We start from the raw sequence: 20522 nt of genomic DNA on the forward strand, positions 1-20522 counted from the left end.
AGAGCCACCTGGGATATGCACGTCACGAATTCCAGGAGGCTTGTGCTGCTCCTTCTCTGATCTTGGGCATGCGCAGAAGGGATTTTTGGTCAAGGAAATGATGTGGGACTACATGGAAGACAGCTCCAGGGGGATTGATAGATCTGCGCAAGTAAAGGAAAGTGCAATGTTTTTATTTTCTTTTTAGTTCTGCTTTAAGTATTCACAGATGTAAAAATGAAAAGATATTGATCCCAAAAGTCCTATTACAAAATTCACATTTGACTTTCATTTATATGTAATAAAATGGCTTCTAAATAATGATATTACATCACAGAAAAAATGGAGAAAAAACTATTAGGGAACTTCACTTCTGAAAATACTGTGATAGCAGGGGCCCTCTAGTGGTATTTGCATGCAAAAAAGTGACAGATCCATGAAGAGGTTGATTCTGTTTTTAGGGTTCTGACCTAAATTCCCTACTAGAATTAAATTTCTTCTTTTCAAGGTACTCTTGTGTGTGGTTTGTGCAATCTGCTAGGTTCCCTAACAACTGGACAAACAAACTAGTGGAAGAGCATACTGCTGGAATTTTATCTCCATTACACAGCCCATAAACAATCCACTTTACAGAGTGCTTATAACCAAGGACTCACCTGTGCACTGTGAACAAAGAGGAGGTAAATGGGTGGAATTTGCTGCAGTCCTTTTCACTGCCCATTTGAGTGCCCAATTCATCTGCTCTCCAGGCAAAATCACAGGTAGTGGATAACAAGAATCAAAATTGTATAGGTAAGGTTTTAGCATTCATTAAATAGACCTTCTTAGACTTTTTTTTTTGTTTTTGAGTTTACTGCCTGATCCTATTTCCACCCAACTACCTCATTTTATGATCCCAGTAACCTAGTATTTCAGAAAAATTCACACGTGGGAATCTTCCAGGTCTATGAGTTTCAATGTCAGCAATTGATTCCCTATTTTATAAATAAATAGAGCCCTAAGAGGCCTCGTTTATAAAGCAGTGCATCTGACATTGACTGAAACATTCCCTGATGGAGAATCTTCCAGGTCTGTGTGTTTTAATGGCACTAACTGATTCTCCATCAGGAAATGATTCAGTGAATGTTAGATTTACTGCTCGATAAATAGACCACTAAAAATTAGCCAGAGATACTGAAAAGCAGGCAGGGGTACAATTATGACTCATCACCTTAAAACATTTATATCTGCTGCTACATTTCTATAAAATAATTGGTTATATCACATGATTGTACATTATTATCATTAATATTATTAATAAATAGGATTTATATATTATAAGGTAAAAAGGGGAGAAAGAAGAGAGAAAAGCAGGCACATCTGAAGCCACAAGCAGTATTATTAATATTATTATTAATAATAATAATGAACAGTATTAATATAGCGCCAACATATTACACAGCGCTGTACATTAAATAGGGGTTGGAAATGACAGACAGATACAAACAATGACACAGGAGGAGGAGAGGACCAGTCCCAGAAGAGCTTACAATCTAGGAGAACAATAGTGTCTAGACAAGTTTTTTTTTTCCATTATTCTGTATTATTTACAAGATGGTTTGGCCAATGGTGGTTAAAATTTTGTAAAGTTTGTCTGACAACTGGTGGAGCCAGACACAATAGGAACTTTTGAAACCTTTTTGTGCAATTACAATATTACAAGCATTTGCAATTTGGTAATTTCTACAAGATTTGTTAAAAATGGTTTGAAGTATCAAGTCAAGCTACCCAATTTATAAAACTTAAACGCAATTAAATGATAGGGGTATATAAAAACAAAAAATATGTGTAACATCTACAGCTAAGGTTTTGGAATTTGGAAAAAAAGAAAGTTGTGTCCATTTAGGACCACATTAGCATTAGCTATGTTTTACTGAATTGTTCATTATTCAGATGTGCCTTGCAAGCCCTATAATATCCCTGAGGAAGCCAAGTTAGGCGAAACGCGTTGGGTAAAAAAAGATGGCTGCAATCATTTACTTTGGATACCACTCATGGACTCTATTCTGAGGCAATTTGGCCTCAAATAACCGCGTGTTAGAATGCAATCTATCTAGCTACCATCTATGACAACTATTGAAAAATATACTGTTAAACTGTCATTGTAATAACGTACAGTAAACTGCTGTTTTTTTCATGCCCAAAAAACCCTCTTCTTTGTTTTTTTGATTTTGAATATATTAGCAAACACCTACATCCTAAATGCAAAAATCAGATCAGAAAATATACACTGCAAAAAAAGGAATATTGCTTTTTCTAGAACATCAAATACTTCCAAAGTAGACAAGCTAGTATATGTTTTATACATAAAGTTCTATCTGGAATGTCTGACATTTTTTTCCCCTTCTACCAAAACATATGTCTAGAATTAACTGTAATTGAAAAGGACTCAGACTCTTTAGCAATCAAGAAAAATGCTGTGGCTGGTCATTTTTGTCAGGTATGATATTTTTAAAGAGGTTTGTTTAATCAATCTGTTTATCACTGGAGAAGAAGCATAGTATGGAATGTACATTAGATGTGCCGGAGAGTGTTAGGTTTCATGTGAAAAAGAATCAAGCTCAAGTATGTCAGTGGTGGCAAATAAAGGTTAGAAAAGGAAAAAAAATACTTATATCATAAACATCAAACAAGCAAAGTGCAAGTATTAGGGAAACCATTGTTCACACAAAATAAAGAAAGTCTTTTTTTTTTTTTAAAAAAGCACCTATAATAGGTATGAGAGTCAGAACTGAACTAAAAAGCAATTAAACAAGCTGGCCTGATAAACCATATTTATTATGGATTACATAGAAATGCCAGGTGTGTTTGTACATCAATTACCTGGGGAAGAGATGACAGAAGGATGCACTATGGGAAGACGACAGGCCAGCAGAAGAAGTGTGACTGTTAGGCCCCATTTACATATATGAAGCCACATAGATGTGCATTGTGCTTTATGATGTGTTGAGATCAGAGTCCATTCATTTGAATTGACTGTAAACTGCACAAAAATTGTGCACTATTTTGTAATTATTTTTGTACAGCAACACATAGAACATGCAATACTGTGAATTACAATGTGATGCGCTGAAGACTTGTCAGCAACCTGCTCCACTCATATTACCATGTGCAGTCACAAGTAAAGTGTAACAGCACACAGTTGTGAACCCTGAATCTTGGTGCCAGATACAAGTTCTGCATCTTTAGATACCCGGTGCATACCCACTTCCCCTGCAGCTGCCAGACTGAAATCTTGCGTTCCTGCACAGGAGTTACATTATTTCAACCTGGCCAATCAGGAGGGCTGGAGATTGAAACTAGGAAGAGGAGAAGAAAGAAGACGGCAGTGCGTGCTATCAATGGGGACAGGCAAGCGCATTTAAAAAATAACATTAAGGTAGGTAAGGTCATTTAATGCATTGCCCGTCCCTTTCCATCTTCATGAGAACACATTCTAGCAGATAGGGTTACAATAAAAAATGAATATTAAAGAAAGTAACACTGGACATTCTAATAAGAAAGCCATAAACCACATTTTTACATTTTGACACTCTGTCTAATTTAAAATAAACATGGTTCACTTTCCCAGTTATTTAGCTGCGTATTTTAAGCCTGATCTCTTACTGTTTATTCCAATTGACAACATCGGCTATTCAGAGCATAGCAGACAAACCACCCTGAGAAATGCCTTAAATGCCCCATTTCTGTGTGGACGCTGGCAAGCAGAGTCAAAGTTCTCAGAGACACCACTGGTTGGATATTTCTACCTGGAATTGCAGTTCTGCAGCTAACATAACAAGTACAAAACAAAAAAAAGGGTAACCCTTGAAATCTTTTGGGGAACCCCAGTTACAATTACTATATCCACAGTACATTATTGTGGTGGTTTGGGGAAAAGAATACCTCTTACATTGCTGATCATTGGGAAGAATGCCACACTTACAGATAGCCATTGTTATCATTGGTATCGGTGGTTAGCAACCTCTGGAAAAGCCTTGCTGAGAAGTTCTGCTCTAAATTGTAGTACATAAAAATTACAGGGGAATCCAGTTGGAAAAGATGTATATCTTCATTTTCTCCTGGTGTTAGGGAGTTAAGACATGTTCAAGATTTGAGTGATATAAAAAGCAGGCCACTCAAGCCAAATATACTTACCTATAATGAATGTTGGTTCTGGATGAAGTTGATCTTTAAAGAACATCTCATAAAACTCATATTTTTTAATTATAGATTAATTTATAAGTTGAAGTCAGCATTAAAATAATAAAGCATATTTCCTAAAGAAGTTCATCCTCTGCCTGACACCAACATATTTGCTGAATATGATTAATTTTTTATTGCCCTTGCACCTAATCATAACTGTCAGAAATGAACTTACCCATTATAAATGAATTGCAGACAACCTTCTTGTGTAAAATAAATACAATTTATACATGACACCCCTGAAAGGCAGAGGAAATCGATCACATAGAGTGAACCCAACTTTGAAAAAATACATTAATTGTGTTAAGTGCTTCCCATCTCTCATACAAAATACTTTAAAAATGAGAACATTTGTTTAAACAACAACTCCTGGCAGCTAAATTAAACTTCTGTACGTACCTGAATATGCCTTCTTATCTAGCTCCTGTAATACCTTATACATAAGCATTCAGCACAGGAGCACATGCTGTCAGGAGTAGAAGGCAATATGAGCAGAGTGACAATTTATTCATTTCATGTGCTACTTCTCCTTTTGCATCCAATCAGCAGATGGGCAATGTGGTCTTTATCAAACTACACTGCTGGTGACCTACCATATGACCTGTCAAAGACACAGCTTACTTCCTTGTAACACTGCATTCTCTGCACAAAAAAACTGCAGGTTCCACTCTGCCTATATTCTAAGAATGACACATGAAATGCAGACATCATGAAAGCAGCGCAGAAAATTGTGATTGCTGTCGATGATCATGCATTACACTTTTTTTTTAGATGTACAGAACATTGTGATTGCAGTTGATGATCATGCATTCAGGTAACTCCTCCCAATTTTTTTTGCAGGATTTACCTGGTAATGTTCAAAGTTATCCAAGTATTATGAGAATAAAGTAAAGAGTAGCCGGAGTTTGGATTTTTGCTTTTCACACTGACTCTCCTGCCCTAGGCACAGTCATGAACATGGTACAATAATGAGAAGATATAAGTAGAATAAAGAGAACTGTACATCTGTATTGTAAAACATGTACTCAGACTGACACTTTAAAGTGGAACTCATGCCTATTAGGGAAAGGAGCAGCATATTTATTTAAAAGTATAATTTCTTTTCACTTTTTTTGGCTATCATTTAGGGTTCGAACCCTTACATTTTAATTTCGGCAAGGGGAAGAAGCTCTAATAAAAATCATTTAGCAGCTCTAAGCCTCTCCTACTACATGGAGCATTCTCCCCAGCCCCTTTTAGCTTGGCACATCACCTGACACTCTTTCAGTAAATACCTGGCTGTTTCTGGTGGTTACTGAAAAGTTGGGTCACGATAATGGGGCCACCACCCTCCTACAACTTCCTTCTATCCAACTTATAAAAAAAAATCTGTGAAGAATACTGTATATAAAATGCAAAAATAAATAATATTAAAGACTGGAATATAATTCTACTTAAAGACCAAAAGGTGAAGATTGCCCTTAATATGCAAAATTCACTAATTGTGGAAGCATCTACAGCTTCATTGCTAACCCATGATGGGCTTTGTTCATAATACAGAAGTTCAGTCAAACATGTCTGTGCAATAAAAATTCAAAAGTAACTACACTCATGAATTTATGATCCATTTATGCAATTTTTTTATGCATTGTCACTTATATGAATGCTTTATACGCCTTAACCACTGTCCACAGATCTCAAATACAAATTTACCTTTTTTTTGCTAATGCAGTGCAGTGCATGTACGTTTACATCCATGCCTCTCTGCTTTGTGCAATGAAGGGACAAATGTCCAGTTTACAGAACATACCTATAAGAAATGAGCCCCCCTACAATACATTATTACACGTCCTAACTTGCATGAAACACTGAGAATAGGCTTTGGGGTTGGAATTTTAAAGTCACCCTGTTATCTAAGGGTCACCTGCATACAAAGCAGTGCTAAAGAAGAGAAAGTATACTTCGTTTTCCATATGCTCAAGTCTTTCAACTCCACAGCTTTGCTGCTTCCTGACGACTACAAGTATTTAGTATTTCCCAGTGTGTCAAATACCTGTTCCCTTACTACCGCATAATGTGGTTCCCGTCAGCTCATATGTCCTAAAGTGATCTTCAAGATGGTAGGAGGAATGTAATAATAATAATATGAACAACTTGAGGAGCAGGTATTCAATAGGCCCAGAAGCACATCTGTGTTGAAAGAATACATACATAGTTAAATATATTTACATAAAATTGTACTTCTTGTTCCTGTAGACAGGTTCAAAGCATAAAGGAAAGGTATGGGGACCCTAATTAAATAGTGGATATAAATTTTTAGTGGATGTAAAGCCTGGAAATACAAACCAGACAACCATAAAAGACAAAAGGATGAACCCAATATATCTTCTGATGAATAAACCAGCCCTGTGACACTCAAAGTTCCTGTTCCTTCAGTCAGTTCTCCATAACAGATGCTTTTCTAGTAGACTGTCATAACTTTGTGCTACAAAATGTACGAGTCTCTCACACGCTGGAATTCACTTACAAAAGGAAAATGTTCTCCTGCTAATCTGTTTAATGGTCACATCCTTCTTAGAGGAAAAAGAAAATGAAAGTGGTCTATATAATTCCTGGCTAAGCTATTTGTACTAGAAAAAGCAAAAACGCATAAAGGTTGACAAGGCAAGAAAACATCAAAGAAACCTGCTGTTAGAAGGAATGAAGCCTACCAACGATGCATTTTCCTTCGGAAAATAGATCTGGATCCTTGGCTGTCATGTAGATTCAATTACTTAGACAATGATATTCAACACATGTGATAAACAGGAGCTCTAAATTCTCTTCAACTATCTGTTCTTCAGACTTGTTCCAGGTTACTTACCAACACGTAGAATTTTCATAAGTGCATTCAACTACCAGCAAAAAGGTGGTGGGTAATGGGTTTGTACCGTGCAAGACCCTAATTCACATACTTTTTTTACACTGCATTGACAGGGATGTGATACCTTATTTCCTGTTTTAGCATAACAGCTTATTATGTCACCTGACAATGCACTGCAAATCATCAGGGTGATACCACTAATTTAATGTACAATGTGAAGGATAATGAGCTAGGAAAATGTTAAGTTATGCAGGAACCTGGTATATGATCAAAAGACTTGCTAAACAGTATTACTTACTTTAACTTTCATATATACAGTACATAATTACTAATCATATGCAGCATTTATTACTTTACAAAATGAACACAAAATGAACACACTTTTAAAATTGTGTTTTTTTTGCATATATCCATATACATTCCCTTAAATCAACAAATATCCGATCAAAGATTGACGAAGTAGTCTACCAGTAGACGTCTATCAGTAGTAGACTTGTAGAATGACAAAGTACGACAAGTAGACCTTTCTTCTGTAGGTGCTTGCCTATTTTTAACTATCTGTATCCTGTCTAATGTCAAGAGGAAGGAAAAAAAATAATCTGACATTTTGGGAAATACATTTGGAAAACAGCTGTAAAAGTTTTTAAAAAATCGTTTAAGAAAAAAAAAAGTCAATGTTTTCAAAAGGTGGTCATTCCTAAAATCCAGGCTCAAATCTCAGTCATGTTTTTGTTTTTCAAAAAAGTTAAAAATAAAAGACAAAATTAGTTATTGTAACATTCTATTAGTGTGTTAAATATGTGAATATGGTGGTTCTAAACATAACCAAAACTTTACATTGTAATTTTATTATTAGGAATTACTGCACATTTTGGTACACCAATAATGAGAAATGTGTGACAAAGTATAATTACTATTTTGAAGAGAGAGCAGTGGGGTTAGATCCTGTCAAGGTTCTTATTGCGGTTGGTGTCCCTTAGCTGCAAGGATTGACACTTTCTTTTATCACCAGGACTAGACGCAAGTAAAAATCAAAAATTTTAACTTTTAATGGGATACTGGTTTTCTTAGAATACACATATGCAGCCCCCAATGTGATTTTACTTCGAAAAGTAAAGGGTTTTTTTAAATAGCAAAAAGTATGTTGCTGTAGTTACATTCTAGACAAACACCATGTTGTATTAAAACAATATATTTTTTCCAATGGCAGAGTTTAGATTTTGGAATAAAACAATCAGGTATTTCCTAGTTTCTGAAAATAGGAGGACTTTGATTTGATTTGTTATTGGTGTGCTTCCTGCATTAGGATATTGAGGAGTACGGTTTAACACTTCAGCCCCATACAAATATCAGAAAGATGTCACATTGTCACTGGAAATGATCCACTAGGGCAGACTGATCAGGGGACCAACAATCATCTGACATATGTACAAAGATTTACTCTTAGGTGATCATATTTCATCATTGCTTCAATAGCATTATCATTTTAAAAGGATCATTGGGGCAGTTAGATTTTGCTAACATACTGACCACCCCAAAATGCCTATTGCAATTTTAAGCTTTTTAAGCTGCTTTTCTTGGCAATATCAAACCATTATATAATACACACACGTACCATCCTCAACCAAGCAAACTATAATCAAAATGGAACAGTAACAAAAGATTACTATTTTTTTTTAAAAAAAAGGTGATATTCCATATAGCAAAAATGCTGTTTTCTTGATAAAAAAGAAGCTACTGTCTAACAAGAAACAACTGTTCCTTTTCTCGTGCCATAAATGCAAGCGTTATACTTGTGGACGGGATACGTCCCCGAGAGTCCACCCATGCATAGCTGAAATTTCCTGGTTTGGCTTAATGCCTTGCAATGCCCTCAGGCATCCATTTTAATCACATAAACAGACAAGCCGTTTGGCGTTTTTTGCTGTTGGGTTTGACTTCTTATTAGACAGACAGATAAGATAAGCTATAGACTCCCCATGGAAAACAAGGCCTCTATCTGGAGAAAATTAAGGTCACCACAATACATAAAGCTACGTACACACGTCAGATTTTTATCGCCCGATAATCGGCATTGGCCAATTATCGGGCGAAAATCTGGCGTGTGTACAGTCGGTGTCGTCCATCGTCCGGACGACCGACCTGCCGGATCCACGGACGATGGACGACAGTCGATCCTAATGAAAGGGAAGGGGAGAGCGCGCAGCAGGGTGCCGCTCCGTCGCTCTCCCCCTCCCCTCTCCATAGAGCATGAACGGTGCTGTATGTACAGCACCGTTCATGCATCGTGCACTCCCCTGTCGTTGGAAAGGATCGTGAAAGATCCTTTCCAACGACAAAAATTGGAAGTGTGTACGCAGCTTAAGTCATCAGTAAGTACATACACATTTGTATTTATTGATACAGAACTGTTTCTATTTTCCAGAACAAAAAATAACAGCCTTACAAAAAACATAAAGAGGCAGTAAAACAGGTGTACTTTTACATTTTATCATCATATCTAACAGAACTGCACAGTGTATAATAATGAAACACAGCAAAATGCCATCGGTTTGTGGACACCCATGTGTTCTTGTTAGGCTTTTTCTTTACAAACAGCCTTCCCTTTTCAAGATGGGTGTTCCACAAGATTTTAAAGTGAATTTGTACAGATTTGGCCAGAACAGGCTGATGTTGGATGGAAAGAACAGACTTGCACTCTGTGTTCCAGTTCATGCCAAGGGTGTTTGATTGGGTTACAGTCAAGGCTTTATGTAGGTCACTGAAGTTCTTCCTTACAAACTCATGAAACCTCATGTACCTATGAACAGAGGCACAGTCAGGCCAGATCAGGCCTTTCCTAAACTGTTGCCACAAGATTGCAAGGGCCTAATTATCAAAACTTTTTTTTGTCAAAATTACCTTTTAAAACACATGAACATAATATTTTTTATCTTCTAACCATATAGTTTATATCAGTACAAGAAAAAGCATTTCCATTCAGGAGCCATTTGCTGAGCCCAGTTATGTCTCTCCTATTGCTGGGATGGAAAAGTGTACAGCTTTAAGATCTCCGTCTGATTTGGCATTAAGAACAAGACCAGGACTGTAAACTGGATTTCACTGGATTTTGAAGGCAGTGCAATAAGGTTGAAAGTGTGCTAGTTAAAGCCGACCTAAACTCAACATTTTACCTTTACATAAAAAGGTAGACAGCCCTTACATGTAAAGGAAAATGGTAATTATTTTTATTTTTTTAAAAAAGGGTGCAGCACCTCTCCTTTCAGTCTTGATCGCCGAAGCTCCCAGGAGACCCTGGGTGCTTCTTTTGTGCATGCCCTAATCTCAGACATGCGCAAAAGGTGCATTTTTTCTAAGGGAAAGAGATACCGATCTCACGCAGGCGCGGTTGGATCGGCTCTTTTTTTCCCCCTTTACAGGGAGTACGTCACCCGATCTTGCACCTGCGGCGAGATCGGGTGACGTGCCAAGATGACAAGAAGAAGACAGAAGGAGAAGACTGAAGATGGCCATAAAGAGGAATTCCAGGAATTTTTTTTTACTAGGTATGGATACAAAATATAAGGGTTGGAATCTCTGCAGTTTTTATTCATGTCAGGAGGAGATTTTTTGAAGTATGATAGGGTATTCCCTTGCTAAAGCTCCACAATCCTAAAAAAGCATGGCCCATTGATGACATATCTTCAAATTAAGCTCCCCAAACCCCTGTTTGATTTGTTTTTCTGGACTCTTTGGAGCTGATTTAATAAAGCTCTCCAAAGCTGGAGAGGATACACTTTCACCAATGAAGATAGGTGATCTAGCAAACCTGGAATCGATTTCTTAAAAGTAATTTGTTATCAAATGTTTTCAATCCTGGACCAGATACATTCCAGGTTTGCTTGATCAACCAGCTTCACTAATGAAAGTGTAACTTTTCGAGTCTTGGAGAGCTTTATTAAATCAGACCCTTTGTGCTTGCCAGACCTCCCTACTGCCTGCTACTCTATTGCTGACCTTGAATTGCCTGATCATCCTGTTGTCTGATTCTCTGTTGCTGACATTGACTTGCCTGGCCATCCTGTTGCTGGATTCTGTCTTGCTGACCTCACCTGTCCTGACCATCCAGCAGCCTCATATCCTGCTAACCTCAGCTTGCCTTGCATAACTGCCCAAATCACAGTTCCTGACCTTAGCTTGCCTGACCATCTGGCAATCTGTCCTATCATTACCAGCAGTCTCCAAGTTCCAGATGTCCTTGGCATGGGTGAAGTGTCTTATACAGGTCTGCTGCAGCCAACCATTTAAGTCAGACAGTTTTGCCACTCTGAGTCCAGAGTCTCCTGTCATCACCATCAGAGACTCCTGACTATGAGGTGTAAGGGTAGGCTGCTCTCAGAGATCAAGTTTCCCAGTCTGAAGTATGTGAACTTGACAAAAGTTTTTTTTTTTTTACCTAGTACAACTGCTAGCGCCCATCTCCCTGCAGATGGATATATTTCAAAGTATTAAGCTGTTTTTGTGTACCTTAGTGGATAATTTGATAAGAAGAATTGTGTCCTTGCTACACACGCTTATAAAACCTGTCACTGATAATCTATTTTCCTTTTAATACATAATCACTGAAAATAACTTTATGTGTTTCTGAGTTGTGCTTTTCGCATTTGTCACAATAGGAATTTTGCCCCCACAATTTTTTTTATCCAGGGCTCTGTTGTTTATTTATGCAAAACAGAGAGAAACTCAAGTCTTTTGTAAACATTGTGTGTGGTGTTTGATAATCATTACCAGACTGTGTTGTAAAGGAAGTGCCATTAACAGATTTGGGAGAAGATAGAGCACATATTGGCCCTCCCTTGAAATGAGTAAGGACTGCCAGGAAGGACATAGTTACTTTCACTGGAATTTAGTGGCAATCCTTTAGGTGTGATAACATGTACCTGTCTGCACATCAGCTACTAGCCACAAGCATCTAGATTCATTACCCAGTTTTCTGGATGAAGTTGTTCCACAGTCTTACCTGGCATGTATGGATCACCTGAACATTGCTAGTATAAATCATAAAATTGCTGTATAAATCACAAAATTCAAAGCACTGAAGAACTGGGTCTAAATGGGTTTTTAAAAACCATAAAAATTGAAATTTATAGAAAAATTGTTAAAAACAAAAAATGTAAAAGGATAATCAGAATGTTTTCAAATGTTATACAACGTATTAAAAAGCCCTGTTCATATGTTTTCAAAGATGGAATCTTATACCTCACTTTGTGATTTTTGGTCTTTAGTATGTAGACCTGGTATAGGAAGGAAGTCTTAATTGGATTTTATATGTATCTTGCATTAGGAACAATGTGGTAGAAGAAGCTCAAATTCTGTGGCAATAGAGACAGGAATTCCAGTGGGGGGAACTTGTTGCTTTAGCTTTTAAACAAACAAAAAAAATAAATAAATAAATGCGAATCCAGGGGGAAAATTTAGCATTTTTGACATCACACAACCGTTCGGAATGACTTACTCTTAACATTTTTTACATCCTTGCTAAGCAATGAAAGGGAATAATATGTACTCCGTAAACAGACAACATAAGATAATAAAATAACATTATAATAAATATATATACTTTTTTTTTGCTGTTCTGACATGCTAATCATTAGCAGCCATGCTTATTTTTTTTGTAGTTCTTCCATAAAAGACGGATTGTTAAATAAATGGATGTAATTACTAATTTCAGTGCTAGCTGTTGGTTTTCCAAGTACACAGGTCATTTTAATTTTGCATGTAAGTTCTCCATTAGTTCTTTAAACATATATTAACTTCCCTGACGGTATGAATATTAAGTATTTTTAAATGTAAAAGCGGTACATTTAAAAATACTTAGTATTTTAAATTTCCCACCTCCCAGCCACACGCTCGCACGCAGATGCCGGCCGTGCATCCCCAGGTTACACAGATGCCCGGCCAGCATCTCCAGGGGAAGAAAATGCCAGGCACCGCTGGAGGACGCTGTGGGCACTGCTTACCAGGTAAGCTTTTGAAACTCTCTGGCAATTCCACCCCAAGTGTGGATCGGGGTTACCGCTTTTGGTACTGAAAATTAACCCCGAGCCACACTCAGGAATACCGCCAGGGAGGTTAATATGGACACACACAGGTCCTTTACCACTAAATAAAATGTCGAGATCAATAGACGAGAAGGTATGTGTTGCTAAAAATCTCATACTGTGAAAGTGCTCAACCCAGCAGCAAGTCACACAGTAAAGCTCCAAGTCAATCTCAAGCTTTGCAAATTTTACAAAACAGGTTCAAAGTGGTCTCCAGGGTACTGTACCTAATTAGTGTAACATGTTTCTGGAATTGAATTGTATGGAGTCCGGACATAACTTGTCTTATGTGACCCCCACTGTTATGTGTGTTTTGTGTATTTTATTGTTTTGTATTTTTGTACTGGTTATTCGAAAAAAAGTGAAAAATCAGTAAAAATCATTGAAACATAAACCTCACTCCAGAACACACTGTATCTCAATATTATCATTAAACATCACTGAACTACCTTACAGCCCTTCCTTGCTTTTGTCCAACTCCTTTAAAAAAAAAAAAACATTGCGACAGTATATGCTTCTGCTGCCAAATTCTAAAAGGTCATTTCGGACCTTTGGTTTTGGCAATGTACAATACTACCTTTAAATTGACAATCGCAGGAAGTGCTATTAAAATACAAAATCTAAACTTCTGAAATGGTCTGATGCCGTTCAAAACAATATCAACTGTACATGGTACACTAATACCTTGTTATGCAGTCTCCACAATGTCCAGGCACATTTTTCAGTTGCTACCAAAAGGCTGGGAATCCAAAACGTCTCTGATTTCTGCATACTTAACCAATCAAGTTTACCTTTAATTAGCACTACCGCAGTGTGCTGAAATGTGTCTTGAAAAGTGGTTCCCCTGGAGGCTGTGCACAACATAACAAAGTTCCAGCACATTCTTTTGCAGACACCAGGGAAAATAAATATTCAAAAACTAGGCACACTTCCTATGTTCTTACATCTAATATGAGGCAATGTACCATGAAAAATAACCACTGAGGGTCCAAACAGCGAAATGCTAGAAAGAGAAGACATTTGAGGTCAAGGAAGGTAACCGGCATTATTTAAACTCTACATTAGGTTCATAAAAGGAACTGTATTTGAATGCTGTAAAGTGAACCTGTTACCTTTGTCAATACACAGTTGCCCGGTTTCTTCTTTTATCTCTTTAAAAAGGAATCCTAATAAGTTGCATAGTGATGATGACCCTGCCCCCCCCCCCCACTAGAGGGATTCAGAACAGGTGCCCCAGAATCACTACAGACTCCATAAAAAGCACTTAGTTTGACAACATACCCCTTGTAAGCATTGGAAAAATAATATAACTAAACGAAGGCCAAATTAACCCTCACAAATGACTGTAATGCAGACAGGCAGTGCTATGCAGTAACAAACCTAATATATTTTTACTCTTTATTGAACAGATAGATGTTGCAGCAAGGTTTAAACAACCATGTGCAGCATCTAATTAGAGTTGGACAGTGTCTGTCTCATAAAAAGCAGCGTCCGTGGTCTGACGTGCCCCCCTCCTCTGATACCCAAAAAGTGCACCAATCAGAAGTGCTCTTACTACATGATAAGTGCTTCAGATAAATTACAGTGATCAGGGATTAACAAGGCAACACCTACCATCCTTTGTCATTGTCTTCTTCTGTGTCAGATCTTACATCTGCTTCGGGTGTTTCAGAAATTGCCTGATTGAGCTTCGATTTAAACCGGTCCAGAAGAGCAAGTGTCTGAAATGTAAACACATCCTTGTCTCTAAGATCTAATAAAAATACATTTGTCATATATTGTCAATATCAGCTGAATGCTTAGGTTCAATAATTAATGATTCGGGGATTCCTTTAAATAATGTAAAATAAAAACACACACACACTGGCATACTTCACAATTACATACTATACAATTATATGAAACTCATCCCATCATCTCAAATATATATAAAGAGATTAAAACAAACATATTAGATATTACAGACATTTGTCTTGTTTGTATACAGTATATGGAATTTACCCTGAACACAAGCCATTGTCTAGAATCATCTCAGTGTTTCCATACTGATGTTCACATCCTAATGTCAAATCATTACACAATATATACCTTAGTTTTTGGGGTTAATCCAAGAAAGGTCATATAGTAGGTGCTTCTAAATTTAAATTCAGCATTGTGGTTTTGGGGATAAGACAATGGGACAAGAGGTAATGTTTACAAACATACAGAAAATATACATGCATACCATTCCATGAAGTTCAGTGAAATTTTGTATGGTTTTGAAGTCTTTTTAACTCATTTTCTCATCTGTCTTGTTATTGAGCTTTACTGCTGTTAAATTTTTGCCCCCTTTTTTTCTGTAAGGGGTAGCGCTCTGAGCTATTCACAGCAGGATGTGGGGATTGCATTACTGGCCACAACCATCAGTCAAGAGAAACAGTCGCACAAACTTTTAAATACTTAATTCTGCTCTAAAGATATACTGTGGGGAGCATTCCTATTGGTTGGTATATGTGGGAAGTGGGAAGGCTCGCCACTGTACTGGATATGTGCACATGTGTTCCAAAATTGTACCCATTATGCTTTTTTTTTTTAATCCAAGCATATGCTTTAATGCCTTTCAGTTGTTACTTTTGAATCTTACATTTTTAGGATGCCTTCATTTTATTAAGATGAGAAGGATAACTTTAAAAGGAAATTATTTGTTAATACATGTTATTATTAATTCACCTGTTGTTCTCTGGATGAGCCTTTCACTGCATTCTTCTTCTTGCAGTCTTGATATTTTTCCTTCTCCTTAAGATATTCTTCCAGAGCGCTATTGGCCACTGATCTTTCAGCTTAAAAAAATAAAAAAATGTTTTTTAATAAAATAAGTTTTTATTAGTTTGCCATCTTACATTAGGCAAAAATATAAGGCAAAATATCTAAATATATGCCGAGATTAAAATATCTAAAATGCAAACACATTTCTGTCTCATAAACTCATAATATCATTATCTTATGTTGTTGATGTTGACAACTGCCATTTTATATGGTTCTCATGCTGGGTTTTCTAAGCCAAAGGAGGGTTTTAGATAAAACAGAGGTAGGGAGGATGGACTATCACAGCTATATCGAAGTAGAACTAGGGAGTTGGGGAGGGGGGGAGCAGGAATAACTAAGATTAAATGATTAACATTCTTCATGCCAAAGTCACTGAGGTTTAGTGCCAACAAAAGTAAATATACCGCCAATATATAAGAAAATAAAATTCAAATAGTAAACTGGCATTCTTTGGAGGCATATTTGCCAACTAGCCTAGCCAAAAAGGATTTATTTTAGAAAAATAAAAATGCCTTGTAGTAATATGAATAATAACATACACACAAACTCAAAATCTGCCTTATTTTCAGCCACCTTTGATATCTATGTTTATATGGCTCTACAGCCTAAAATATGGACATCCCAAGTTCATTTTCTAGTAGGAATTTTGGTCTTGTATGTTGGGCATGCAGCAACTCCTATAAAGAAAATTAAGTGAAATTGGTTGGGCAGCACGGTGGCTCAGAGGTTAGTACTCTGGCTTTTGCAGCACTGGGTCCTAGGTTTGAATCTTAGCCAGGACACTATCAGCATGAGTTTCCTCCGGGTACTCTGGTTTCCTCCAACATTCCAAAAACAGTTGCAGTTAGGTTAATTGGCTTCCCACTCAAAAAATTGCCTTAGACTATTACACATATGACTTAGGTATTAGCTTGTAAGCCCCTTTGAGGGACAGCTAGTGACATGACTATGGACTTTGTAAAGGCAGGTATTTTTGTGTTCATTCATTGTGTGTGTGGCTTGTCTGGTTTGATTATTGTGTGTATGCACTCCATTTGATATGTTTTGTAAGCAAGCAGCTCCTTGCCCTTTACCTAAAATAAGTTGTAATTCCAGAGTCAGAGTCACTCCAGAGAAAATAAATGTCAAGGAGGAATGTGGAAAATGCGAGATCTGCTATTACAGATTTCACCTGCAGAATCAACACCTTTTTGTTGAAATCTGGTATTAAGCACAGCCTTAAAATAGGCACATTTTTTTAAGCTAACAAATATATTCTTATGTTCTGACCCACGGGTCATTTTTACAATTTTTTAAAAATTTTAACTTTTTTTTTTTTTTTTTTACAAGTGGCATCAGTTTCAACTTAAAAGATAAATAAAGATAAAATTGCAATAGAACCAAAACTAGGGAATCAAAATAGCTAGAAAGCAGTGGGTCCAAGTTGAGTCCAAAATCTCATTATACAGCCTGTTTTGAGGCACCATTGGCCTAACTGAAACTCCTCATTCATTCATATATATCCTATATAGGCCAATGTTTCCCTCTTTGGCAACTGAAGGATTTGTTATTTTCTTTCTCTACTGTAAACAGTACTTTAATTTAAGGAAAACTCTTCATACCAGAAAATGCTAGTTGCCAGTGAAGTAAGAATCCATTACCTTACTTATTCTGGGCCAGTAATTCACTGTTTTGAAGGAGGATGGGCAATGTGACAGGCAGACAACTCTCATTTTCAGAGGAAGAGCAAAGCAAAAGTTGCTTCTTTATTATCCCTGGATAGGTTTTCTTTAAACCATACAAAAAGTGCAGTCAGCTGTGTAGGATGCCAGTCGCTCATGTTGCACATCCATCAAAAACTGCAGCAATTTCTGCGATAAATTAGATATTGCATAAAAGTCTGAGTCAGACTGTCCCTTTTAAGATTCCCCCTTTCCTCCAACTTTTGTGGCTGTTATACTTCAGCATGTAAGCAATGTAAGTAATGTGAACATTGGAGAACAAATTGTATCAGTTTGTCACTAAGCGTACAAGTCTGCTTACCAGATGTTGCAAGATGGCCAACTTATAAGCATTTTAGGTTTCCAGGTAAACCAAGCATGAATGTATGTAACACTGTTCGCACCAGATGTTCATGACTATTCAAAAACCACTAAGAAGAACACCATCAGAACATTAAACTAAAGCCAATTCAGTATTCTCCCTAGAAATGTTTTTAAGCTGGGTGGAAGGAAGCAATAGGTGGGTGGTAGCCCTGTATTGTGACACAAGTTTTCAGTAACCACCCAAAAACAGCCGGGTGGTTACTGAAAAGTGCTGGGCGGTGCACCCAGCTAAAAGGGCTGGGGAGAACACTGCAATTCCGTGTAATGGAAATCATATGAAACCCACTCAGAGAGTGAATACGATAGGTGGATAGATGCCCATGGTATGCCAAGAATGAAGTTATACTCAGTAAGGTATAGTTTACCTCAATGCAAACAGATTATGTCATTACATAGATTACAAGTAGACAGAATATTTGAAATACAGGTTGACTGGTTTTCCTGCCAAACACTCTGTTCAGCCAATTTTGGTATCTAGGCACCCCTCACTGGGCAGCATAGCAAGGACAGGGGTATTCTGTCTCTTAGGTCTCTTACCAGATTGACAAACCTTATTCTAAGCTGCCTGTAATAGTCTGAACCATTGAACACTATTTTCTAATCTATTGTATAGATTTATAATAATTGACCAAAATGATCTCTTTGCAGAGACCTTTTCAGTTAATTGATAACTATAAAGTTGAAATACAGTTCCCCCTACACTAAATGTTATTCTCTGTAGAAAGTGCTGATGTAAAGGTCTTAGGGAGAAACTACAGTGGCCAGCAAGAGACAAGCCACACTGCCATAAGTCTGGAATAGTATCATACAGAGAGCTTGCAAGAGCGTAATGTTACTGCAGCCCAGACACCGGTCAGTAAGGTTAACAAGTGACCCCCATCATAGTGACAGGAGTGTTTTTAAACCATCTCACTGACCTCTAAAGCTGCAAACATTACAGATTAGTTGTTATTTAAGTGCATCGACATACAACAGTTAAATATATAATATTTACTTATGTTAAGAATAACATTCTGAATGAAAGGTACACCAAATATTTCTAATTATGTAACTTTGTATCACTGCATGGAGACAATTTTATGTTTATGTTTTATCGTATAGCATAAAAGAAAACATCTGCTCATTGTCATTATTCTATCTTGTACGCACCTTAAAAAAATGACAGCAAAAATATCAATGCCAGTTTGAGTCCTTGGCATACAAATATTACAGGAAATGTAACATTTTTTACATTATGAAACATCAAAGCCAAATTTCTGTAGCCAGGAGGCTAAAAGAAATTAAGTCATGTGCAATGTATGGCACCAAGATTAACATTTGTTTTGGTCATGATTTAGACTGATAAAGCTTTAAATTACAGAAGAACTTGGCAGAATAATTAAAGGATAAATCGCTATCTTCCACAGTATTAAAGGGAACAAAGAAAAAATAATACCCATGTAACAATACTAAGTATACGGTAGTGCATATGTGTAATGCATGCCATATTTAAAACGTATTTATGGGCAAGCTGAAAGTTGCTTAGTGCAAAGGAAGGAATGATGAACAAAGCAAAAACATAATTTACAGTTTAATGGAGGGATGCACCTACTGTGCTATCAGTAGGGTCTCTAAACATTACCAAGCTCAGAAAAAATGTTCGTGTATATTTAAGCTTCATTTTTAAGTGTCTTTTTGGTGCCTAATGTAAGAACTGTCAGTATTACCTACATACATTTAACAAAATATGTGCCTGTGTACGTTGATATGTGTTCCTAGCTCATTTGAAGTTTGAAACAAGCTAATACAGCTTAGAAATAATACAAAAAAAAATAAAGGAGCTAAATTGAAAATTAATGCATCAATCAATGGAATTGATCCCAAAACACAAGCAGAACACATCTAAAATATGGCAGAATTTGTTCACCCACACAAGACATCTTTTTTCTCCATCTAGATTTTCCTCCAGTTGGTGGCCAAAAATATTTTTATTACAGACATTATAAGGTGCATATCTGAGCTTGGTCTGATTTTGGATTGGTCATATAACTAGTAATAAGCAGTTACAAGCCTATAAAACACTCACATCTTCACCTGTTCCCCAGGTTTGGACTAAAATACATAGTTAGCTACTTTATTAGTTAGGTTTTTCTATTTGAGACAAACAGGGTTATACTATACTTTTTTGTCCAGAGCTACATTTATTATGTTATCAACTTTGTAAAGCATAGGGAACATCATAGTGACATAGTATTTTGCGTGACAATTCTTAACGAGCCACAGGGTGTATTCCCAATTTGTTGGGGCTTATTCAAACCACCTGTTTTGGGTGGCAATACAAGGACAGCTCACAACACAAACACATTACAATGTGCAGCAACACAACACAGTGCTATTATCCCTCCACAGCAAGTGTGCTATGATGTAAACAAGCCTGTTGAGGCCAAAGGAGTGTGTGTGCATAAATTTTATATATATATATATATATATATATATATATATATATATATATATATATATATATATATA

The 20522-nt window shown here is 36.8% G+C and overlaps 1 protein-coding gene across 3 annotated transcripts in view; it reads right to left on the reverse strand.

The window, feature by feature from the left end:
* Nucleotides 1-20522, reverse strand: part of CWC27 (CWC27 spliceosome associated cyclophilin) — a 237247-nt gene that overhangs the window by 162293 nt on the left and 54432 nt on the right. For all 3 annotated transcript variants that reach the window (XR_011921489.1, XM_072416360.1, XM_072416359.1), the window contains exons 12-13: nucleotides 15835-15944; nucleotides 14740-14846 (exon numbers count right to left, since the gene is read on the reverse strand). Coding sequence is in view for 2 of the 3 variants with exons in the window: in XM_072416360.1 (XP_072272461.1) it covers nucleotides 14740-14846; nucleotides 15835-15944 (217 nt within the window). In the remaining variant the exon portion in view is untranslated. The remainder of the gene's footprint in view (nucleotides 1-14739; nucleotides 14847-15834; nucleotides 15945-20522) is intronic.

The sequence above is a fragment of the Pyxicephalus adspersus genome, chromosome 6 (assembly GCF_032062135.1).
Source record: "Pyxicephalus adspersus chromosome 6, UCB_Pads_2.0, whole genome shotgun sequence".
Classification (NCBI taxonomy): Eukaryota; Metazoa; Chordata; class Amphibia; order Anura; family Pyxicephalidae; genus Pyxicephalus; species Pyxicephalus adspersus.